The sequence below is a fragment of the Pseudorca crassidens genome, chromosome 4 (genome assembly GCF_039906515.1).
Source record: "Pseudorca crassidens isolate mPseCra1 chromosome 4, mPseCra1.hap1, whole genome shotgun sequence".
In the NCBI taxonomy this organism is placed as follows: Eukaryota; Metazoa; Chordata; class Mammalia; order Artiodactyla; family Delphinidae; genus Pseudorca; species Pseudorca crassidens.
The window spans coordinates 114583413-114608853 of record NC_090299.1 but is presented as its reverse complement, the minus strand read 5'-3'; the positions used below and the strand labels follow the sequence as shown (position 1 = coordinate 114608853).

The 25441-nt window shown below is 35.9% G+C and overlaps 1 protein-coding gene across 7 annotated transcripts in view; it reads left to right on the top strand.

The window, feature by feature from the left end:
* Window positions 1-24972, top strand: part of LIN54 (lin-54 DREAM MuvB core complex component) — a 75690-nt gene extending 50718 nt beyond the window's left edge. For all 7 annotated transcript variants that reach the window (XM_067736445.1, XM_067736440.1, XM_067736438.1 and 4 more), the window contains exons 5-13: window positions 6665-6881; window positions 11810-11883; window positions 12251-12448; window positions 13845-13936; window positions 14747-14818; window positions 15817-15919; window positions 16079-16216; window positions 19729-19931; window positions 22649-24972. In XM_067736445.1, coding sequence (XP_067592546.1) covers window positions 6665-6881; window positions 11810-11883; window positions 12251-12448; window positions 13845-13936; window positions 14747-14818; window positions 15817-15919; window positions 16079-16216; window positions 19729-19931; window positions 22649-22850 — 1299 coding nt within the window. In that variant the 3' untranslated portion in view covers window positions 22851-24972. The remainder of the gene's footprint in view (window positions 1-6664; window positions 6882-11809; window positions 11884-12250; window positions 12449-13844; window positions 13937-14746; window positions 14819-15816; window positions 15920-16078; window positions 16217-19728; window positions 19932-22648) is intronic.
* Window positions 24973-25441: the final 469 nt, after the last annotated feature.

The window sequence follows — 25441 nt, the reverse complement described above, 5'->3', positions numbered from 1 at the left end:
GGTGGGAATGTAACTTGGTGTAGCCACTATGGAAAACAGTGTAAAGTTTCTTAAAAAAACTGAAAATAGAACTATCATATCACCCAGCAATTTCACTCCTGGATATCTATCCGGAAAAAATGAAAACACTAATTTGGAAAGATACATGCACCCCAGTGTTCAAAGCTGCAATATTTACAGTAGTCAAGACATGGAAACAACCTAAGTGTCTATCTACAGATGAATGGATAAAGAAAATGTGATACAGACAACACACAGACATAGACATATATACAGTGGAATATTATTCAGCCATAAAGAAGAATGAAGTCCTGACATTTGTGACAACATGGATGAACCTCGAGGGCATTATGCTAAGTGAAATAAGTCAGACAGAGAAAGACAAATACTGTGTGATCTCATTTATATATGGAATCCAAAAAAAAAAAAAAAAGGAAGAACTCATAGATACAGAGAACAGATTGGTGGTTGCCAGAGGCAGGGTGTTTGGTCGAAAAGAGTGAAGGTGGTCAAAAGGTACAAACTTCCAGTCATAAGATAAATAAGCTCTGGGGATGTAGTGTACAGCATGGTGACTATAGATAAGGTTGTATTATATATTTGGAAGTTGCTAAGAGAGTAGATCTTAAAAGTTCTCATCACAAGAAAAAAATTTATAATTATGTGCAGTGATGGATGTTAACTAAACTTATTGTGGTAATCAGTTTGCAATATATACATATCAGGTCATAATGTTGTACACCTAAAACTAATATAATATGTCAACTATATTTCAATAAAAAAGAAAAACATCAGATCCTCTTATGAAATTATGCAGAAATGAGTGACCAGTTACTTAGCTCTAAAACCTAGTCTTAAGTCATATTCTATGTAGAAATGCATATGAATTGCAACTTTAAGAGATTTCACCAATATGACTTTCAAGGTGCAGGGTACTTAGGATTCATTGTACTTCTACCATTCTTTAGCACAACTTCTGTGAAAAACTCTTTCCTGTCAGGTGTCATTACATGATACTTTCTCTTGCACCAATATATTACATTCACATTAAAAAAAAGAAGAGAGAATCGTTTTCTCCCCAAAAAGCTATTGTTAAGTAAGTTTGGGAAACACCCTGTACCATACCCATCTAGGAGTTTTGTCATGCTCATTAGCATTTTAAAAACTCTAAGAATTCCCATAGCAAAGACCTAACTTTGTTTACCTCAGGGTTTCATAATTAATGTGACAGAAGTAGGTTGTTTCATGTAATATCTGATTTTGAAGAGCTTATGTTTAATGAAACAAACGCACTATAGTAAATGCTACCCAGCCAGCATATGATTTTCTAGTAGATTAAACAAATAACAACTTAATGTCTGTTCAGAACAGCAAAATTTGTGCAGGTGTCCTAAAGCAGTATGTGAATTTCATTTAGTGGTAATATTCTCTCCATACAAATAGAGACAAAATATAAAGAAGTGTTAGGTTGCTCGCCAGAATACATACAAGATTGAGACAAACTGGAACCAAAGCTCATATGTCCAAACAATGATGTCTAGGCTGTGTTTACAAACAGAACCAAATTTCAAAGTGTACTCCCAACCCCCCCAAAAAAAGCAAACATATTTATATGGAATCCCACAAATTCAGTGTTTGGATATTGGTTGAGCTGTCTGTCAATCTCCAACTTCACCAAATAGGAATCCTCATTTACAGAACAGGAAGAGTGTTTTACTTATCCCTTTTTTAAAAAAAAATTACCAAAAAAAAAAAAAATTAATTAAAAAAATTTTTTAGGTAAATCTTCAATTAAGCAAGGACTTCTGGTATTTGCTAATTGGAAAATAATAAAGAAATTTATTCCTGTATATAATTATGACATAAATGTGTAAATAGAAATGGCTTAGGAAATAGTACAGATTTTTAAAAAAATCTTTCAAGTCCACGTTTTTCTGGACAATTACCAATACATGTTAAATGTAGCTATTTTGAATTTAAATTAAATATTTGCTTTTTAACCCAGCTGTCAAGGGTGTAAATCAGGAAATAGCAATAACTGAATATTTCTCTTGAATGTACATGAACTGTTTTTCTGGTAATGTGGTATGTTCAGAGAGGCATTCACATGGAGTTTCTCAGGCTACTTTACTTCAAGTAAGGTACCAACTTGTGAATTCTCAAAGCTGTTAAGTGTAGTATTCAAATGCTTTTGTCTTTTACAAAGTTGGTAGCTTTTATATGTTACTTAGTATTTTAGGTGTTAAAAAATGCATTGTAATCAGTGGTTGCCAAGAGTTAGGGTTATAATTATAAAGGGAAGTGCAAGAGAGTTTCTTTGTGGTGATGGAACAATTTTGTATCTTGATGGTGATGTAGGTTACATGAATTTATACAGTCTTTAGTGTACATCCAAAAAAAAGTCTGTATAAAAACTGGTAAAATCTGAATAAGGTCTGTTGTGTGGTTTAGTTAATAGTATTATACTAAATGTCAATTTACTGTTTTTGATAATGTCCTATGGTTATGTGAGATGTTTTTCTTTTGGGGAAAGTGTACATGGGAACATTGTATTAGTTTTGCAACTTCTTGTGAAATCTAAAATTATTTTAAAGTTTAAAAAAATGCTATTTATACTTCTATTCAGTATACTAACCGATTAAAAAAATACTTTCATGTTTCTTAGAGCCAGATGTGCAACTTTAGTTTTTAACAGAGTTCTTGAGGACTAAATGCTATTTACTTATATTCAGTCATTTAGTAACTGTTCATTAACTGTCTACAGTTGGAGGCATTACAGTGTCTTAAGAAAATGGGCTTTGGAATTGGCTCTGGTTCAAATCCAGGCTCTGCTACTTTTAGCTGTGTGAACTTGGGGAAGTTACTAAATCTCTCTGAGCTTCAGTTTCTCCATCTATAATGGGCATAATGATAATGATACACACTTATTGAGCATTATAATACGTGATGAGTTATTATTTGCACCGTATATAATTTAACTCATTTAATCCTTATAACAATCCTATGAGAAAGGTGCCATTTTAACATTTTCAAATGAGGAAACTTAGGCACAGAGAAGCTAAGTTACTTGCACAAGGTCACTCAATTGGGAAATGCTGGAACCTAGATTAAAACTCAGCTGGATTTTCTGTTTTTGCTATACAGAACTAGCTTGTTGATGACCAAGTGTCCCACCAAGAACAACTAAAAAGAAAAATAAAATTTAATTAAAAAATTTGTTTGAAGGTTTTTGAGACCTACCAGGGGAGCCAGGACATTATAGGCCACCATCCTGAAGTCACAGGAAGCCTAGAGAAGTTGCCTGGTGTTCAGTGTGACCCTTCCCCTTAGGGCATTTGCTGATTTGTAAGTTGTGGCTGAGAGACTGAGAAGATGAGCAGAAAGTGGTCCCAGAAAGTTGGGGAGCTGAGCAGACCTGTCAGTCTTATAGACCTTGTAGACAAAACTTTGGGTTCAGGCGCCAACAAGGAGGAGGAAGCCTGGTAGATACTGGAGTCTTGGTTGGGGGAGGAGTGAACCAGAAATGGACAAGGCCTCCCAAAGATTGAAGCTCAGCTTCTAATCAGCTCAGTTTGTTATTGGTTTAGGGTAATCTGCCCCTACTCTTAACTGCCTGCCAGAAGCCGAAGTGAATGCTTTCTGGAGAAATATAAAATCATTCTAAGCCTCAAGTTATTTACTTAATTTTCCACAAACGAAGTCTGGCACTTAGTCAGAAATCATTAGGCATATCAGGCAACCAGACCAAATTATTCAAAACGGAGAGGTATAAGTAGTGGAGTTATCAGATTTGCTTTTTAAATAAGATTAATATATTCAGAAATTTATTTAACAAGATGAAGAACTTCAGCAGAGAATTAGAAACTATAAAAAGGAATCAGGTGTATATTTTCAAACTGAAAATTGAGATTAAGAATTCAGTAGATGACTTTATCAAGCAAAAGAGAGATTATAAAAAAGGATTAGACATTTTTTGAGAACCAAAGTGTAGAGAATTTCTCATTAGCAGACCTGCACTTAAGAAAATCCAAAGTGCGTTCTTTAGGCAGAAGAAAAATGATCCCAAATGGAAGCACAGAAAGGGTATAGAAAGGACAGAAAGGGTAAATTTGTGGGTATATCTAAATGAATGTCTTATAGAGTTTAAACTATATGGAGAATTAAAGAATACTTAATGGTAGCACAAAGATGGGGCAAGAATAAATGATGTTAACGTTCTATGGTTCTTTTATTGTCTTGGTGATGTGTAAAGTACTAATTTAATTCCTACATTGAACATTGTAATCTCTAGGGCAACTACTATAATAGTAACATAATGTATAAATAACAAGCTACCACAGAGGAAATGAAATAATGAAACATTTGACACTAACGCAGGCAAAAAAGGAGAGAAAAAGGAACAGAAGAGGACAGGTGGTTCAAATAGGAAACAGTACAACGGTAGATTTAAATCCAAATAGTTAATTAACTATGTTAGATGTAAATAGACGTATACTGATAAAAAATATAGTCAGATCTGGTTTTGTTCTAAAAGAGCCCTGGCGGTCCAGCGGTTAAGACTTCGCCTTCCAATGCTGAGAGTGTGGGTTCGCTCCCTGGTCAGGGAGCTAATATCCCACATGCCTGGCAGCCAAAAAACCAAAACATAAAACAGAAGCAATATTGTAACAAATTCAATAAAGACTTAAAAAAAAAAAAGGTTCACATCAGAAAAAGAATCTTTAAAAGAGCCGGTTATTTACAGCTTGTAAGAGTTGTAGCTTGAAGTTTAGGATACAGAAAAGTTGAGGGAATTCCCTGGCGGTCCGATGGTTAGGGCTCTGCTCTTTCACTGCCGTGGCTTGGGTTGGATCCCTGGTTGGGGAACTAAGATCCCGCAAGCCGCACAGCATGGCCAAAAACAAACAAACAAAAAAGAAATGTTGAACGTAGAGTTGGAAAAAGGGTATACTGTGCAAACTTAACTAAACCAGCCCTGGTTCTTGTACCATGCTGTACCTAGCTCATAATTTGGTTGCTAGATTTAAATCAGATAATCTTAGAGGTTTCAAAAGCAATGTCCTCTGTATGTGTTAGGTACCCAGTAAATTTAACTATTACGTCTGAGGCATCTTGTTTCTTTTTTTTAAATATAATGTTTTTCTTATTAAAGAAAATTTTCAACTGAAGTATAGTTGATTTATAATGTTGTTAGTTTCAAGTGTACAGCAAAGTGAGTCAGTTATACCTATATATATTCTTTTTCAGATCCTTTTCCATTATAAGTTATTATAAGATATTGAATATAGTTCTCTGTGCTATACAGTAGGTCTTTGTTGTTTATTTTATATATAGTAGTGTGTAAACTCCTAGTTTATCCACCCCCCTTCTCCTACCTTGTTTCTTAAAATAGTATTCTTTTTTCATTTTGAGTCGATAGACCAAGGACAATGTCTCTTGTACCATTGTACGCATCTGACTCATAGGTTGCTTGATTTTTCAGTAGCTTCCATATATACACATTTTATCCCTTTTCAAGTTTTATGTTTTCATTTAACTCACCATCACAGCTGTTATCTCTTATCTTTATTTAAAATCTATTCTGTGGTGCCTCTGCCTACTGATAATGTATGAATTATTTTATGCTGAAGTAATCTACTTTGAGTATTATCTATAGAGTTTCCAAACAAATGACATTCTTCCTTTTTTCCCCTGCACTTTTATGAAAATGTTCAAATTCTTCAGAATTATTCTTTTATAAATTATCATCCATATAATGAATATAGGTTTCCTCAGTCATGTCACCTGTCTTTTGGCATGAGCGCTTTTTGAAGAATATGTAGTCGTGTAATTATTTATAAAATAATACCATAAAACTAATTAGAGAATCCTGTCTGGATCTTTGCTTTGTATGACAGTCTGTCGTACATTGGTTAAACATCAATTGGAGACATCTTAAAAGGCTTTTGTTCTGTTCTGCTTTTGATGTTTCATTTAGCTTTTTGGGAAGTCACATTGCTTTTTGTTGGACTGAAGAAAAGGATTAAAAATGATTAAAATGATTATATTGAGTCAGATCTGAATTAGATCTGAATCCAAAATTAGTTTCCCTAGACAACCAAAACAGTGGTAATTTTGGATTGAATTTGGCCTTCTCCCCATAGGTTAGTGGGTACATTTGTATCTGTGGAATATTATAAGCCTTTCAGAATTGGCTAGACTTAATGAGGGCTTTTCTTTGGGGTTTCTTCCTCTTTTAGGACATGTGAAAATGAAATTTGCCGTAGTTAATTTGGTGGATAGCAGTAAAACCAAATATCTGTGTCCTTTCTTTCTGAATATGAGGCTTAATACTGAAAGTTTTAAAATAACCTTTTTCTTATAAATTTAACTGATGTTAACAAAACTGTGTGAGTTTTTGCAATTTAAGTAATAGTTTCTTCATAGCAAGTCATCTGACCTGGACTGTCAAGGAAGTTAACTACTAGGGATGGTAGAACTCATTAATTTTGGTTTCACTCCTGTATTTATTACTATTCATTTCTCTTTGAACAGGTTGTTCCTTTCAACAGCTTTTGATGAAATTCAGGAACATACTTTTTTACTTGAGCAATTGTCATGAGTAAAAATGAAGTAGGAAAATAAAATCGCAGATTAATGAGAGCCATGTTGTATTGTTCACTAGGCAGTGAAATCAGCTGTGCAGACCATCACTGTTGGAGGAGTGAGCACATCACAATTTAAGACAATTATTCCTCTGGCAACTGCTCCCAATGTCCAGCAGATTCAAGTGCCTGGAAGCAAGTTTCATTATGTCCGACTTGTTACTGCCACAACAGCCAGTAGCTCAACCCAGCCAGTTAGTCAGAATCCCAGTACAAACACTCAGCCTCTTCAGCAAGGTTAGTAACCATTTTTTTAAAAACAATAATTAATGCTTTGAACATTATTATAGAAATTGGTCCTTTTCTTGCTGAAATCCTGATTAAGTATGGCATTTCAGCTGAGTATGAATCAGCAGCTGTTGCAGAAGGCAGTGAAATAGAATCCCAGTTGTATTAGTATTTTGTTCTGCTAGAAACTGATACACAGTGTGCTGTAATACCAGATAATCATACTTAGTCATCAATTTGTGGGTAGCCATTTTATTGCTGGTTTAAAAGCCTACATTATGCCAGTGGGATAGTTTAAATGGAACCAAATGATTTATCTTATTTTCTAAACTACAAAGCCGTCTAAACTACACAAGGTTTGGGGGTCAGTTGAAATGACCAGTAGGCAAGGTATAAATGATAAGTATGAACTTTCATCCTTTACTTATTTTGAATCTGTAATTGCTAATGAAAATCAGTTAAAATGTTTTTATTTTACTCATTGGTATTTTTCCTGAAAAGTATTCCTGTTTGTAGTCCTACTTTGTTTGTGTTTAATCCTTCCAGCCACCTGATATACATACACAGACTCAAACACATAACCTTTCTCCATATTTATCTACTTGTTAAAAAATTGAAACTGTGAAAGGATGAGGACAGTTTATATCTGGGGCCTAATTTTTTTCCTTGGAAGACTACTGCATATTCTGTCAATGTCAAAATGACGTGGCAAGTGAATGATCTATTGTTTGCTGGATGTAAATAGATGAATTAAAGACCATTTGTTTGCGCCTTCAGTTTTATTAAGGAATCAGAGGGTTGGAGCTGTCCATTGCTGATAGCTAGTTCATCTAAGGGAAAGTGGAAGAAAAATCTTGGATTTTAAATTACTGATGGGAGAAAATGGAGGGTGCATGAGGGAAACAGTATTTTAGTGTGTATTCTATTAAAATTAGACATAATTATATAAAATAGTAATTATATTTTCTATTCCCTCTTTAAACTGATTTTGAAAGGAAATCTTTTATTACAGTGTTCTTAATGAGAGGAAAAATGAAATTTGCATGTACTGCTGACTGAGGAAGTCAAGTGTATATTCTCTCAGTACTTAGCAAGTGCTACTAAGTGCTACAAGTCCAATTTTCTTATATATCATAATGATATAAAGCAGTCATTAGATATAGTTGGTTATATTTTATGTGTATACACACAAATGCTGAGTATCCATTTCCAGCATAACGTTAGCACTGGTTTACTCATTATCAAGCATAAGCGTTTGGTATGAGTAGAAGAGGAAGCTGAAGATCCAGGAAGAGTGGAGGAGCGGGTTGGACATTTCATAATTCTAGTGTATTTACCATTTCCTTCTTTTCCAACCTTATGTCTGTCTTTCTGCTTCTCTCTACTTCGCTGTTCTCTTTGCCTCCTAGCAATCCCTCACCCCTCTCCTGCTTCCCTGCTGCTTCCTTTTTTGCTTTCCTTCACTTTCCCTCTCTGTTCTCCCCTCTGTCTCTCTGGCTTCTCCACCTCCCTCTGTATATTCCCTCTTCCCACCTGCTCACATACATATGCCACCCATGCTATTTCCCTCATATCCACCCATATTTCCCTATTTTTGTCTTGCTCTCCTATCCCACAAAAGATCTGGGTATATGTAAAATATATTATTTCATAGGAATAATGAGTTAAATTTACAATCTTCTTTAGAGATACACTGAATAGTTGCTGTAGTTCATAAAATGTATTGATGTGTTTTTCTAAAGGCTTAATTCCCTATGAGGGATTTACTTAAATGCCAAAGGGAATTGGGCTCATCTTGTACATTTTCCCATCAAAGCCATACAAACACCAGTATTCAAACGTTCCACCATATTAATTACTGGCTGGATGGCAGGTAGCACAGTAAAAGGACCCAGAAGATTGCTTGGTTAATCTCTTTAGAATATAATCTACAATCTTGGTTAGGGAGGAAATCAATTTAAGAAATTAAAAACCCTCAAACACTTGCAGGTATGGTTTCTAAAGTTTCAAAGGAGACTGTTCTGAAAGGATTGTTCAGAATTGCTATTAAAGACCAAAAAAATTAAAGATTATGCCAGCATCTATGAAAACTGCAGTAGTGGTAATGTGGGACCATGCTCAAAAGTTGAGGAGAAAGCAACTATGCCCCAGTTTAAAAAAAAAAAGTTGAGAAATCCAGACTATTGACGTAGTTATATAAGTATGACCCCCTTCCCATGTATATTTTATACTGTTCTTTTTTCTGACCACTACGTTTTCTGTTTTCTGCATTCCCCAGATTTCAGTTAAAACGCAGCATGCGTATGCCAAGCTAATGTAAACCCAGAATTCCCCAGTTTTCTAGCTCTGTGTGCGTGTGTGCGTGTGTGTGGACACTTCCCTGTCCTATCCTTATGAGAATCATCCAAGTCTCCCATGGGATGTGGATAAAGGCAGGACACACACTCCTTCCCCGTCATTTCACAGACCACCAGGAAGTTCCTGCATTTCTCTAGCTGTGCAGTTACCTCAGAATTGCTGCTTGTGTGCTCGTGAAACAGTGACTGTCATTGCCTTGTCAAGGAACAAAGTGGTATAGGGTGTCCTCTCTTCGGTGTCCCAAGCACGAATTCAGTCTTTTAATTCCTTATAGTATTGCTACAGTGGTTATTATAATCAAAACAGAACAGGAAACAATTTCAAATCGGGTATCAGATGGCATGGCACTGCTCCTGTAATTCATGGTCATACACTCTTTTTGTATAGCAACTTTATTGAGATACAGTTCTCATCTACCATAAAATTCACCCTTGTTAAATACAGTACAGTTTAGTAGTTTTTAGTATATTCAGAGATATGCGATCACCACCACTGATCATACGCTCCTTCTGGAGGTCTCCCACCTTCCCACCTACCCACTTCTCCCTAGTTTGTCACCTTGCTGCCAGGGCCTGCTCCCTTTTAGATCTGAGTACCCTCTCTCTAATGTTCTTCCAGGGCTCTCAACTTCTCGTCTTCAGCCATCAACCCTTCCATCCCCACCAGAAGTAAAAAAAAAAAAATTGTTAACATTATTAACAGTCTTTCTATCCAAGGAAGTCTGTTCTTTTTCTTTTATTGTTCAGAACAGTTTGTTTGATTCAGTGTTCACAGCAGTTTAGATCCCGTTATCTCAACCTCTCTCTTTCATAGCAGGCTCTAGGCCTTTTGCATAAATAAGACCCGAAGGGATGTCCTTTCAGTCTTCTTAAATCCCTCCTTTAGACTGAGGAAGTGGCAGTAGGCAGTATTAGAAATGGTACTTCTTTTGATCCAAACATACAGGTCTAGTACCAACCTGTTTCCTGAACTTCATCACTGTATTTCTGCATGTCAGGTTTCATCTTCCCTTTAGATCAACTCATCCTTGAATTTTAAATTCTAATAGCTGTCATTTTCCCATTCACTTGAAAGCTCCATGATAACCGATTTTTTTTCCCTTGTACCTACGGTTCCTGCCGTCCTTTCACCTCCACCCTGTCTCTTGCAGCTGTTCTCTCCTTTCCATTCCCAGTGCCATCACCGCAGATTAGACTCTCATGTTTTGTACTCTTCTAACTTTCTTTGTTTCTTGCAGCTCTGTTCTATTTTACATACTGCTGCCGCGTACAGTTTCTTTTTGTGCCATTCCAGTGATGTTTCCGGACATCACAGTCCTCAGAAACTTCTCATTGCCTGCTGAATTAATAATACAGATTAAATATACAGATGTCTACCCTTACATTCAAGGCCTTCAACAAAACAGCCACAGTCTGCCTTTTTTTTTTTTGCCAGTGCTTGCCTACTTTAACCCTAGGTTCCAGCCAAACCGGTCTGTCCCGTAGCACTTTGTGAAGTGCCCAGCATCAAGCCTCCACTTCTCTTGCTCTGCCTCTGTGTGAACTGCCCTCCTCCAGTCTGTATGCCCGCTCTGCAGCCTGACCATTGGTCAGGACTGTCTCAGACACTGTCCTCTATGCAGCTTTCCCCGTTCCCAGCCCCTGCCAGTCAGATGTATGTTCTGTCTCCTTTGCTCTCCCACAGTGCTTTCTCTTTTTTTTTTTTTTAATAATGTTTATTTTATTTGGATACTCATCTAATCTGCTCTACTTGAATGTAGTCTCTTTGAGCAGGTGTCTTGTACTATAGTTTCCCTGGAACACTGTCTACAGTGACATTTATGTAGCAGTAATGGTTGTAATAACAACAAGAACAATAACAGTAATAGGAACTAATGTTTATTGAACACTTACTATCTGTTGAGCACTGTTGTAGTAAATTTTCATGAATTAACATATTTATTTCTCTTACCCTGTAAGGGAGATACTATCCCTATATTGCAGATGGGGATACAGGCAAAGAGAATTTAAGTAGTTAGAAAGCAGCAGAATTGGGATTTGAACCCCCAGGGTCTTATGATTTAGGAGACTACATTCTTTTTTTTTTTTAGTTTACTTTTTATTGAAGTATAGTTGAATTAAGGAGACTATATTCTTAACCTTGCTGCTATGCTGCCTTTTAGTAGTACTCTGGAAATAATGAATTGTACACAGAATTAGAAATAGTATAGAACAGCATTGTTACCCAAGTTCCTGAATGGCAGTTTTTAATTTATGCATCATTTCATCTCACTGGATTTAGTAGTGAATATATAAAGCATCTGAATACAGATTGAAGTATTTTCAGTAGAATATCTTAAATGACAGACATTCTCTCATAAAGTGGATAGACTATAGCTACCTTAGATATAAGTTCCCTAGTTAGATGGGTTAAAGAATTTTGAAAGTAACTGTCTTGATTAAAGATTCCTCCAAATAGGAAACCAGTGGAATTCTTTAAGCTGTCTCATGAGGATATCCTGAGGGAACTAAGTATCTTAAATGTTTTAAATACTATTTTCTGTAAACAAACTGTCCTTTTCCTCCCTCCTTTTTACAAAGCAAAGCCAGTGGTAGTTAATACCACCCCAGTGCGGATGTCAGTGCCACTTGTCTCAGCGCAGACTGTCAAACAAGTGAGTATCACATCACTTCTTCTCTCAGTCTCTCCCAAACAGACAATTTACTTTTAAAATTGAAAGTTAAGATTTACATTTAAGAGATTTATTTATTTATTTATTTTTATTGAAGTATAGTTGATGGACAATATTATATAAGTTACAGGTGTACAATATAGTGTTTCACAATTTTTAAAGTTTACACTCCATTTATAACTACTGTAAAATATTGGTTATATTCCCTGTGTTGCACAGTATATCTTTGTAGCTTATTTATACATAATAGTTTGGACCTCTTAATCCCCTAAGTTTAAGAGATTTATACTGAATTGAGAAACTGTGAAATTTATTTTCGTGGTCATTGACATACTTCCTTTCTTTTTAGGTTGTTCCGAAACCAATCAATCCAACTTCCCAAATAGTCACCACCAGCCAGCCACAGCAGCGGCTTATCATGCCTGCCACGCCACTGCCACAAATCCAGCCAAACCTCACGAACCTGCCACCAGGCACTGTGCTGGCACCGGCTCCAGGAACAGGGAATGTAGGCTATGCGGTGCTTCCTGCTCAGTATGTGACTCAGGTATGGGCAAAAAATTAAGTCATCGCATTTCAAAAAGTTTAATTGGGTCTAAGATGTCTAGCATTATCACATTCTAAAACTATTCAAAAACATCTAACTCAGTGTTTAGACTGTTTCCAAAACCTTGAATTGTTAATGAAAACTTCTGAGTTTATTTTTATATATCTTTAGTATTTAGAAATATACAGCACAAGTCAAGTATACAAGTCAGGCAATTTGGAGCTGAGAACAGTTTGGTAGGAGGGCAAGATCATGTAGATATAAGAGAAAATACGTTGAGTTAAAATCAGCAGAGTCCCGGGCTTCCCTGGTGGCGCAGTGGTTGAGAGTCTGCCTGCCAATGCAGGGGACGCGGGTTTGTGCCCCGGTCCAGGAAGATCCCACATGCCGCGGAGCGGCTGGGCCCGTGAGCCATGGCCGCTGAGCCTGCGCGTCCGGAGCCTGTTCTCCACAACGGGAGAGGCCACAACAGTGAGAGGCCCGTGTACCGCAAAAAAAAAAAAAAAAAAAAAATCAGCAGAGTCCCAGTGAGTTTAGAAAGCGCTGTGACTGTAATGGAGTTCCTCCTCACATTATGAATACGATGCCGCTCACCTGTTCTTGGAAAATAGACTGTGAGATGCACTTCCAGGTGACATATCGGTAGTGATCTGTCCAGATCTGGTCATCTTTAGATGACATCTGGTTATCTTTGGAATCAAAGCCACATATTATCCAATTGGCTGGCTTGGGTTAGGAGTGCTGCTTTCTAGGAAGAAGGTAGAAGTTGTTTTCTTTTTCATGTAAAAATCTAGCAAATTAATTAGCACCATATTCTAAGCTGTTGAGTTGATCTACTCAAGATTATAAGAGAGACAGAAACCTGTGTACTTTAAAGAAGTGTACTTTGGAGTATGTTATGTGGCTACTGATTGAAAAAATTAGTGTTCAGTATTTTTATCATTAGCATCTCTTTTCTTATGTTTAGAAATCAGTGTAAAATAGAAACTTAACTATTACGTATGTAACTTCTCATTCTCTATAACTTGTGATAAATGATCACATTTTATTTATTTTATTTACAAGTAGACACATTGCATTTTTCTAGCCAATACAAATTTTACTACAGTACTTTCAGGACATTCATCTGGAATTTCCTAATTCTGATATCCTGTGAAAGAATTTCTTACATTTATGCCATGTAGTACTTTAAAATGTCCACATTGTTTTTACCTCTGGTATTAGTTTTGGGTCTTTAGAAGAGCTCTATGAGGTGTAGTGAGTATGTTTGTATGAAATTCTCCGTTCTGTTTTTCCTATTTTAATAGATGAATTTGTGCTTCTTACCGATCATTATATTTAGGAGTATTGTCTATTTTTGTAAATATGGTCTGAAATTACCTTTCTTTATATGTAGCTACAGCAGTCTTCCTATGTGTCTATAGCAAGCAACTCTAACTTTACTGGAACACCTGGTATCCAGACCCAAGCAAGGCTTCCGTTCAATGGGTGAGTGAGTTATTTGAATATATGTAAGTTAAGTTGTTTGATCAGGTTAAATGCAACATCAAATATACATATATATTTCAAAATACATGTATTTAATTTTTTTCCCCTCAAAGCCATGTGAGTGTGCCTCTGCGGTACTTTTTATTTTGAAATACTTTAAACAGAAAAGTTGCAGGAATAGTCAGAGAACTCCCAAATTATCTTTTACTCCGATTCACCAGTTCTGGTACAGGTGATTTGTTATTTTCTCTCTCTTTTCTCTTTTTCTCTGTCTCCTCCTTAATATGTTTTAAAAATGATATTAACTAGTTTTTAAATTGTTATTTAGGTCTTTGCTTTTTCTTTTGCTTATTTGTTTTTTAATCTGTCAATTGCTGCCTTTGCAGTATTGAGAAGCAGTGCTTTAGTTAATTACATGGAACCAGTCTACCTCTCCTCTCCCCTCCTAAATTCCAACTTCACACACCCTTTTCTACTTACTACCTTTCATAATTGAATCCCAAAGAGTTTAGAGATTTCAACTTTAGTTCTCTTAGAAGAAAGAGTATATTTTGTGGAATGTTCTTCAGAAACTATTGATAACTTCCTTTTCTTTTTTTTTAATCCATATCTTGGCTCTCTACCTTTCTTTTCATGGTACAGCTTGCTTTTCAACTTAATGTAAATGGAACAACATAAACTTTTATTAGAGATGGGTACATTTGTTAAAGCTTTATTTTAGGAGGAATTTACAGATTAGAGACTTTTCTCAGTTTAAATAGTTACCTTTAATTGATTAAAATGTATATCTTTTTGTTTGTGTCTGTGTAGCATAATGCCATCAGAGTCTGCCAGTCGGCCCAGAAAGCCTTGTAATTGTACAAAATCGCTGTGTTTGAAATTGTAAGTCCTTTTGCTGCTGTTTCCTCATTTGATATAACTGAAAATGCTTTTAAAAGTAAGTGGAGTTGGGCTTCCCTGGTGGCGCAGTGGTTGAGAGTCCGCCTGCCGATGCAGGGGACGCGGGTTCATGCCCTGGTCCGGGAAGATCCCACATGCCGTGGAGCGGCTGGGGCCGTGAGCCATGGCCGCTGAGCCTGCGCGTCCAGAGCCTGTGCTCCACAACGGGAGAGGCCACAACAGTAAGAGGCCTGCGTACCGCAAAAAAAATAAAAATAAAAAATAAGTGGAGTTAACTAAAAATTCTTAACGGACCAATTTCATAAGTCTAAGTAATTAAACATACAAGTGAATGAACACATACGACGGTGTAAAAAGACTCTTTCATTTATTCAGAAGGAAATAATTTTAGAGTCTTTACTACAGATGAGGCACTGGAGTAGGGCTTAGGGATCCAGCTGCATGAGACAGACATGATCTCTGTCCTTACTAATAAATGTGATCTTATTTAGGACCTTTATATTTGGTCTCTTAAATGAGATGATACTCTGAGTAGTTTTTTTTAACTTGTTGATTAATTTGCTTGTTAGTACTGAAGAGATTTGACGTGAAACAGTTAAATAAAAAGCAGTGGTCTTATGGGGGTTTAGAATCCAAAGAAACGTGACAGTAGTTCACGTGAGCAGGTTCCACTAATATAATAGAATATAGCCCATGTTTTTCCTTTTTGTGATTTTGAAATAACTTACTTTTGGGGTGCATAAAAATCACATAGCTCTTGTGTTGACAGCTGTTACTACTGGAACTAAGTTTCTAAACCAAAATTCTAGGAGCTGGTGACTTTACTTTTGGGCCTTGTCAGTACCTGTTGTTAACTCTATAAGTTGGTGGCTCTGAATACATTTCTAAAATGCTTTACTGCATATATAATGATAATTTCTAGTTTTGTTTCTCTTAAAAATGACTTTTTTATATGACTTACAATGATTTTTATATTCCAGATACTGTGATTGCTTTGCAAATGGTGAATTTTGCAACAACTGCAATTGTACTAATTGTTATAATAACTTGGAACATGAAAATGAAAGGCAAAAAGCAATAAAGGTGATTATTTCTTGTTTCATTTAACTGACAAAAGTTTACAATTTCACCTGTTTTTTTGTTGAGCTCAAGTATTTTATGAAGAAAATTAATTCCCTTTGCAGAATTTAAGTTTAATCTACTGTGATTTAACATCACTTGATATTTGATCTGTTTTGATAGGCATGCCTTGACAGAAATCCAGAAGCTTTTAAGCCCAAGATAGGGAAAGGAAAGGAGGGAGAATCAGATCGACGTCACAGCAAAGGATGTAATTGCAAACGATCAGGATGTCTTAAAAACTACTGTGAATGCTATGAGGTGAGTTGAGGTTGGGAAAAATAATCTAACCATCTTTTGAAAATAACTTCAGAAAGTGCATACAAAAAAAATTTACTTGTAAACTGGGAAATTACTTTGCAATTGCAGTTTGAAAATATTGCAGTTTGAAAAGTCAGCCCAAGGGCCCTAATTTGAGGAAGACCTACCTTCTCGCCTCCCAAGCAGGGCTTCAGAGTAACAGTACCTTTGTTTTGTCATTACAGCTTGGGGTCTCATTAGCAGAGTTACCAGCTCATAACTTCGTGGTCATTGTACCTGAAAGTATGCAAACCACAGCACCAGTTTGTTGATTTTCAATAACAATAACATCAAAGTGGACTGGACACTCTGTAGTAGTGGTTCTCCACTGAGGGGTATTACTACCCAGTTTCTCCCCTACAGACTTTTCGGAAATATATACGGATAATAGCCTGCATTTCAGGGTGCAGTCCTGAGAGTATAGTCTTATCTTGTTCCAAATGCTAGTAGTGCCCTGTTGAAGAACACTGCTCTGTGGAAAATTAAATTATGTTAGAAGGTTTGCCTTGTGAGCATAAAAATAGGTAAGGAGGAATATGTAATTGCTGGATGAGGTTATTGGCTACTGTGAGGTGACTGCATCCATTTTACCATCTAATCATCCCACTCAACTGGCTGTTTTTATTTATGGGTCAGGCAGCATCTTTTCTGGAAAATGTATATTGAAACTCTGCTTTGATAGATGCCGTGTAAATGATCCACTTGTTTCAGACAAAGTACTATATAGTTTGTTATTTTTATTTTCAAAGCTTAAAGAAAGCAATCTAGTCATACCCAAGATTAATCCAAGGTTACTACAATTGGTTTCTTGGTGCATCCGAAACTCATTCCTGCGGCAGTTGGCTCTTCTCATCTGTTATATTTTCATTCGTTCAGATTTCATATGCAGAGGGAAACCTTATTTTAGTTTTGGCCAAAGGCCTGGCCTGGTAAAGTAATACCAGCAAGTACTGCACTCTCCCTTGGCCAGGTGTGCTCTGCTCTAGGAGCGCGTACCTGCAGCCCAGTGCCCCACCCCCATACCAGGTGTGTCGTAGTAAAGATTTGTGTACTGTATTCTCTCTGTAGTGAATTCTTAATTTACATATTTCAGAGGTCAAATACTCCTCTCAAAAACTACAGTAAAGCAACATTTTGTTAGTCCTAAAGTCAGTAGGAGTGAAAATTGCACATAATCAAGATTATTTTTGAAAGTCTCTTAAACAGTGTCACAGAGTCCAACAAGCCAGTTTTTCATTCACATTGGGAAAGACTGACTCTTGTTTGCACACCTGATGAGATAGGTGGCTTCTGTTCACAGACCGTATCATACAAAAATTGTCATGAATATGTAAGCATGTAAGCTATAAAACCAATTCCACACACAAAAAAGAGAAAATGGAAACTGTTATAAAGCTGGGTCAGAAGGGCAAAGAAAGCCTTTCTTGCATATGGCATTGAACAATCAATACATGCTAAGCATATGAAATTCAGACATACATGAACTAAATAATTGAACTGGTTGACAATTCTGTGAACTAATAGAAGTAGAAAAGGCAGTGGACTGGTTGAAATATGTTAGAAGAGAGAAAGCTGCTCTATCTATTTTGATAAAATCCTTGACATTCAGGACATAAACAATGTCTAATAACTAATATGTTGTTCTAAAAGACCAAGCAATGGAAAAACTTGGAATACAGTGAACTCTGACTAGCAGTGGCCAGTTGGCTCACTGTGAATTACTTATGATGTTGTCTGACAGTTTGTGTTGTTCATCTTTTGAACTGACTTGGCTTTTTTGGTCCAGTTGGTCTGCATCTGGATAAGACATTGATGTCCCTTTCACACGCCTTTCAGGGCTTGTTGATTGAATGAGTGACTGTCCACATTATTTAAGTGATTGTGACTTTTCTTGTGACCTTTTCCCCCCTCCCTCTTTTTTTTTTTTTTTGGCCACAAGAGAAGTTGAATTAGCAATGCTAAATGGATGACTTGTATTTGTAATTTCTCCCTCCTGAGTTCCTATTAGACATTATTAGTACCTTTCTTATAATTCTTAAAACTTAATCCAAATTACCATTATCAGTATGTCTTCTTCCCCCGGAGGTTAGGAATTTTATCTCTTCACCATTAGATACTTATTATGTATTGCTTCAGTTGGATCCCAGACTGGCTCCTGGTAAATAAGCCGGTTAACTCAAAAGGTATATCCATTTTTTTTTTCCTTTGGTAAATGGAATTTATTAGTGTATTGTAAAAAAGGAGCAGGGTAGGTGTGTTCATAATATGATCCATTTATCTTACTGTAGAGAGGAAGGACAGTAGGCTTGTTTATTTAAATTGATGTGGGTTTGCTCAAGAAAAAGTAGCCAACAAAAGATACTAAAATTTACTAGGAGTCTGGGAAATGTAAATTAAAGAACGAGATCTCACTTTATTAAAAAGAGCTATAGTATACATTGTTGGAGGGAATGTAGGAAAGGCTTCCTTTATCCATTGCTAATGAGATGTGAGGTGTTATAGCCTTTTGAAAAAACAATCTGGCCACATCTATTAAAATTAAAATACATGTACCCTTTGAGCAGTGAGCCCAATTCTAGAAACCTAGCTCATAGAAATAAAAGCGTAATATATACAAAAAAATGTTTTTATGCATTGTTTGTGGAACTCAAGAACTGGAAACAAAACAAATGACCATCAGTAGAGAAGTGAATGCCCAAATAAAATGTGGCACATCCATACCAGGGATTAATAGCCAGTCATTAAACAGGATGAATTCAGCCTATGCCAGATGACTTGGAGGGAGGGATTTCATGAAGTATAGTGTGAGAAAAGGAAGATGCAGAAAAGTGGGTATATGATTATGTAAAACAAACAAAAAAAAAGAAAGACTTCTGTATTGGTGAGTTAATATATGTACATAAAGCCTGTGTTTTTCATAAATATACATATAGTTTATATATCTTTACATGAAAGGACACACTGGTTTAATACGGACTGTTGAAGGGTTTGGGGACTCTGGACAGGGGATTTATTTAGGGAGGGGGAGGTATTCATAATAAAAATAGTGTCTGTGAAATTCCTTTGATATGATACTGTGTGTGTGTTAGCATAAGTGGGAGGTCACCAACATGTTAATGGTGATTTGATTGAGGTGGCTGGATTCTGAATGACCCTTATTTTTGAATATTGTATCACTCATTTTTTAATAAAAGAACATTTGTTATTCATATCAGGAGGAAAATCTATAGTGGGGGAAAATTGGCGTGGAAGGCCTCAAACAAACATAGTATAGCCACTTTCAGAGTGGCCAAGAATACTGGACCTATGCACATGCATAGCTGGCCCCTTTGGTGTTTGTCACAAGAGATGTTTCCATTTTATCTATGTCAGTTGACCAGCTAACTCTGTCACCTATTGACTTGATTGTGGAGTCTACTATAGTGATGTCTTTTGGTTTTGATTTGGAAGCTTTTCTTTTGTAAATCTTTTAGGCAAAAATAATGTGTTCCTCAATATGCAAATGTATTGGCTGTAAGAATTTTGAAGAAAGCCCAGAAAGAAAGACATTGATGCATTTGGCAGATGCAGCCGAAGTAAGGGTACAGCAACAAACAGCAGCAAAGACTAAGTTATCCTCTCAGATTTCGGACTTGCTTACTAGGCCAACACCAGCTTTGAATAGCGGAGGAGGAAAGTAAGTCAATATTTGAATATCTTTTTATAGTATGATATATTCATTTTTGGTGAAGTTTCTTTTTTGGGGCAAAATTGGGCTCATATTTTTGGTTGTTGCACACCTGACTTTTGCATTTTCTATCTTTAATTACTTGTAAAGGAATTTAAAAGTAACAGAAAAATCACTGTCAGATATATCGTACAGTTCTAAAATGCACAGTAGTGTATTAGGTCACTGTGCTTAATTTAATTGGATTTCTCCCTAATAAGATGAGGGAAATTTGAATAATTTGACAAAAATTTGAATAATTTGACAAACCTTGAAGAAAACCAAAATTTTTATACCTCTTACTGGTTGTGTTGTTATGCACATTTTTTCACATTCTTAACCTTCTTACCTTCCCGTGCCCATGTGGCACTTTCCCCACCCTGTTGGAGAGCCTGTCACACACTGTGTTATTGTACCTCCTTATTTCCCTAGACTGCTGAGCTCTGGAGTAGGAAAGCTGGAGCTTTACAGTCAGGCCGACCTGAGTTTAAATCCTGTCTGTGCTCTGTTGTAATTTGTGATTTTGCCAAGCACTTCACCTCTCTGGGCCTTACCTCGGTTTTCTTATCCTTCACATCACCCTTTTCACGTGGCTCTGAGGAGTAAAGCACAGCTTGGCAGGGCCCATTGCACATAGCATGCTGACTTGAATTTGTATTAGAGAGTTTGTTAGAGGTTAATCTGAGGAATTATTAAATGGAATGAGCCTTGAAAATGGTATTTCATTTAAAATGCCAAAGTTGAAATAAGATCCAACTTATAAAACTTATAAAAGTAAGGCTTTTGTACAAAATATTTCAGATATTAGTTCTAAAGAACTCTTTCTTGTAACTGGAGTATAATCAGCAAAAAGTTCTTGATTGAATGAAGTGGAAATGGACAGACACCTTAATGAGGGGTATCACAAAGGGTCCTTTCTGGTCATCTGCTTTCAGTAAACCTTAGGTTATTAAGTCTAATCTCTATGAGGAGATTAAAGATATTGCTACACTAAAATATTTACAATTAATTTTTCAACTTGGGAAGATATCTGTTATTATGAAGTGTGAAAGAACACAAAATTATGCACTGTTATCAAAACTAAGTATAAAAAAACTGTATTAAAGAAGTCCTACTAGCGTATTAACAAGCTTTTGCCTTTGAGTGGCAAAAATTTGATTTTTTTTTTCCATTTTCTTTCCTGTAGTTTCCAAATACTATATAATGAGTGCTACTGTTATACACTATTAATTACTTTTTCAATATTATTGTAATATTAACTTTATTGTAATATTTTAATATTATATTTTCTAATTTAAAATGCTTTTTATATTTTAAAGATTTCTATACAAATGTATAGCAGCCTAAATCCTGTCACCCTATCTTGTCATAGTGGGCCTTAAGTTCAGACTTCATTCTTTTTTTTGTTGTTCTTGTTTTAAAATTTATTTATTTATTTATTTTTGGTTGCGTTGGGTCTTTGTTGCTGCGCACAGGCTTTCTCCAGTTGCGGCGAGCGGGGGCTACTCTTCGTTGCGTCGCGGGCTTCTCATGGTGGTGGCTTCTCTTCGTTGCAGAGCACGGGCTCTAGGCACGTGGGCTCAGTAGTTGTGGCTCTTGGGCTTAGCTGCTCCGCGGCATGTGGGATCTTCCCGGACCAGGGATCGAACCCTTGTCCCCTGCATTGGCAGGCAGATTCTTAACCACTGTGCCACCAGGGAAGTCCCAGACTTCATTCATTTTGTTTTGCAGTTTCCTTCTATCAGTGACTGCTTACTTACAGGTTGTTGAGTTACTGGTTAGATTAGGTTACCTGGTTTTGTTTCTTAGGCTCTACGACTTGGCTACATATAACGAGCCTCGGGATGGATTCCTCTGCTTTAATACTCAATAGTTGAGGTCTTTATGAATAAATTCCATGTACAGAACAGCATTGGGTGTCCCTGTTGTTTCGTTTTTGATATCATGGAATAATGCAGAATTTTGGTGCGCTTTTTTTTTTTTCACAAACATTATATGGGACTATGGGAAAGTGCTTTATTTTCCATGTTGTCCAGGAGATAGTGCTTTCAATTTCCAATATTATTCATTCATTCAGCAAATATTCATGGGGTGTCTCTGTGTCAGGCACTGTTGTAGGCAGTGCAGAAACAACAGTAAATAAAACAAAAACTGCACTCAGAGCTTATATACATGAATCAGGAGGACTTTTGTTATAGCAGTATCCAGTTAACATGTAGAGTTACATTTCTGTTAACCAGGTAACTTTGTCTAGGTTATATGTATTTTACGTAAAACGTTATATATAATTTTTTTTTTTTTTTTTTTTTTTTTTTGCGGTACGCGGGCCTCTCACTGTTGTGGCCTCTCCCGTTGCGGAGCACAGGCTCCAGACGCGCAGGCTCAGCGGCCATGGCTCATGGGCCTAGCCGCTCCGCGGCATGTGGAATCTTCCCGGACCGGGGCACGAACCCGTGTCCCCTGCCTTGGCAGGCAGATTCTTAACTGCTGCACCACCAGGGAAGCCCAGGTCTAACTTTTTAAAAACTCTCTGGGATGTGCTTTTGTTCATCGCACATACTGTGATGTTCAGTGTGCTTGCTGAATCGTGAAAATGTCGACAGAGATTTCTAGGTGAAAGAATGTCAGCCACTCTTGCTGTTATTCAACACCATCATCATCTCTCTCTTTCTTAAAAATCATTTCAGATTGCCATTTACGTTTGTCACTAAGGAAGTAGCTGAAGCCACGTGTAATTGCCTTCTTGCCCAGGCAGAGCAGGCAGACAAGAAGGGGAAATCAAAGGCAGCAGCTGAACGGATGATACTTGAGGAATTCGGGCGATGTTTGATGAGCGTCATCAACTCTGCAGGAAAAGCAAAAAGTGACCCTTGTGCCATGAATTGCTAACTCTTGCACAAAAGACTGATAAATCGAACTGTACAGAAAATTGAAGGTGCAGGGACACTTGATTTTCTGGAAGATAGTTTAACAATTATTGTATTGTTAATTCAGTCTTGTGAGACCTGAAATTATAATATTGAAAGAGGAGAAATTTTAAACGAGGAAATTACATTTTAAATCTTAGTTAAATCTGCTTATGCCCCTTCTAAATTGAATTTTTCTTTATTGTATTATATGGATTTTTAATTTGCTTGGGTTTCTTAAGAACTAGATGTTCTGTCCTTCTCATTCTATTGACAAAGAACATTTATAAATTACTATTATATAATTTATAATGTATGGCGTTGTATGACTTTGTTCCAGTAGAAAAAGCCAAAGAAGCACTGGTATTACCCGGTCATTCTTTGGTACTAGATCTAGAATATAAGCAGATATTATGTCTACATAAACGATGTCTTATGAAACATATTCAAATGACATTTTGTGTTTAGAAAAGCACTATCTTTTTAAGAAAAATCAACATTTTAGGGTGGATTCTGGAATATATCCTGTTGTCACTTTGGGAATTGTCAGAAGGGGAAGTACTCTGTAGGCACACTTTAAAAAAGTTATTTTGTTTTTTTAAAAAACATATAAAGTGTTAACGGACAGAAAATAATTCTCAAAGGGCAGACAATTTGTTTCTATAATAAGAAGTGACTAAGAAATGCTCTGGGATGTTTCCATTTTCTTTCAAGGAGGCGGTATGTATTTGAAATAATAAACTGTCAGTGATTAAGGGGTACTATTAAAATGAGCGGTGCATATGAATAGAAGTAAACATTATGATTATGTAGTGATAAAATAGAACCTTACATAATTACCAGTTAACAAATTTGGCTTGGATGGAGAAATAAAGAATATTGAAGCTCTAAGAGATGAATTTAGAGAAGGAGTTTTCATCTATACAAACAGTTCTTTTTATAGACTTTTGAACTAAGATGTTTCAAACCAATCTATGACTCTTACTTGATTTACTGAAAGGGGCCTCCTAACAAAGCTTTCAAAATTGTAGTGGGATTTCTTTTTATAAGGGAAGCTTATTATGGCATTATTTTTAGCCAGTGATTTGGTTAGCTAAAGGAATGAGTGTTTTCATATAATTACTAAGATAACCTAAATCATTTTCAGTAATTCAGAATTCAAAAGCTTTATGAATTTAAGAGCCTGTTATAATAGGACTCTGGATTTTATGATGAGAAAAAACCATGTTGGAATTCAGGCATTTTGCTAGGTACCTTAATCCTCAGTAATTAGTAGTATATGATTATTACATTTCCTACAAGGAATCTATAGTTGTATGTATTAAGTGTGTATATATGTTCATATGAACATGCAAGATATAGGCAATAGAAATTAAGTAATCCAAAAAAGATTCCGTTATTCATTAAGCATCTTCCTTTTAAAATTTGGATTTATAAAATTATAGTGCAGTAACTTTAAATGTAGATAGTGCAAACATTCTTAGCACCTCAATCTAGTATGTTTAATTAAAATTTGTAAAAATGTAAACTAGTGTAAGAGGATAAAATAATATCTAATCAAGTTATTTTTCAAAAGATTACAGTACCTTTTTTGTCTAAACCTAAACTTTGTTCATTCTGTATATATTCTGTGTTTAATTCTAATTGCACCTTTGTGATGTGTATTTATATACAGTGTGCATAAAATGTTTGTGAAATTTGGATTACAGTTGTAGATTATGTATGATGGCATTGCTTGAGAATGTTTTGCTTGTAAAAATTTGAAGGTGCAATCAAATGCTACTAGTTTTTCTGATTTTCAGGAAGCTATCTAAAGTATTAAGACTTTTCCTTCCTGTGTAGTACTTACTAAACAACTTTTTGTATTTAGGCATTTGCATCAAATTGCTGAACAAGATTAATATCCACATTAATTCAACAATTTTAAAAGACTATTTGGGGAGGGTTGGGTATATAATTTTTTAGCTCTATTTACATCCCAAAGTAGAAAGATTAAATTTATATTTACTAGAGCTATTCAAAGAATACACTTTTCTATATTGTAAAAACAGGACAGCAAAGTAAATCATACAGAAAATAAACATTTATACTATTCTGTAAAAAAAGGGTTTGCATTTTTTCTTTAATAACACCACTTTTAACCATTTAAGATGCAAGAAACCTTTTAAAATATCTGCTATTAAGTAAATTTGACATTACTTCTGAAAGCACACAACTAAAAAATAAATCTATCATTTTGCCCAGTTATCATTAACTATAAATTGCTTTGAAATGAGAATATGTCTTGTCTTTTTTCCACTGTTTCTTTTAAGGGCAGAAACTCTTTTCTCTTAATGTTTGATGTTCTTATGATGAGCACCTTTCTTAATTTCCTTTTCTCTCAAGAACTAAAAGCAACCTGTAGGTCTTACCTCTGGACTATTATGGGAAACAGAAACTTAATGTTACAGGTAAAAAAAACAAGCGGAGCAGTGACCTTGGGGGAGAGACTACTGTTTTGGCTTCCCCATTCTTTGATATGGACAACTGACATTTTCTCAGTCTTATGTAAAATGTGAATAAAAATACCTTTAG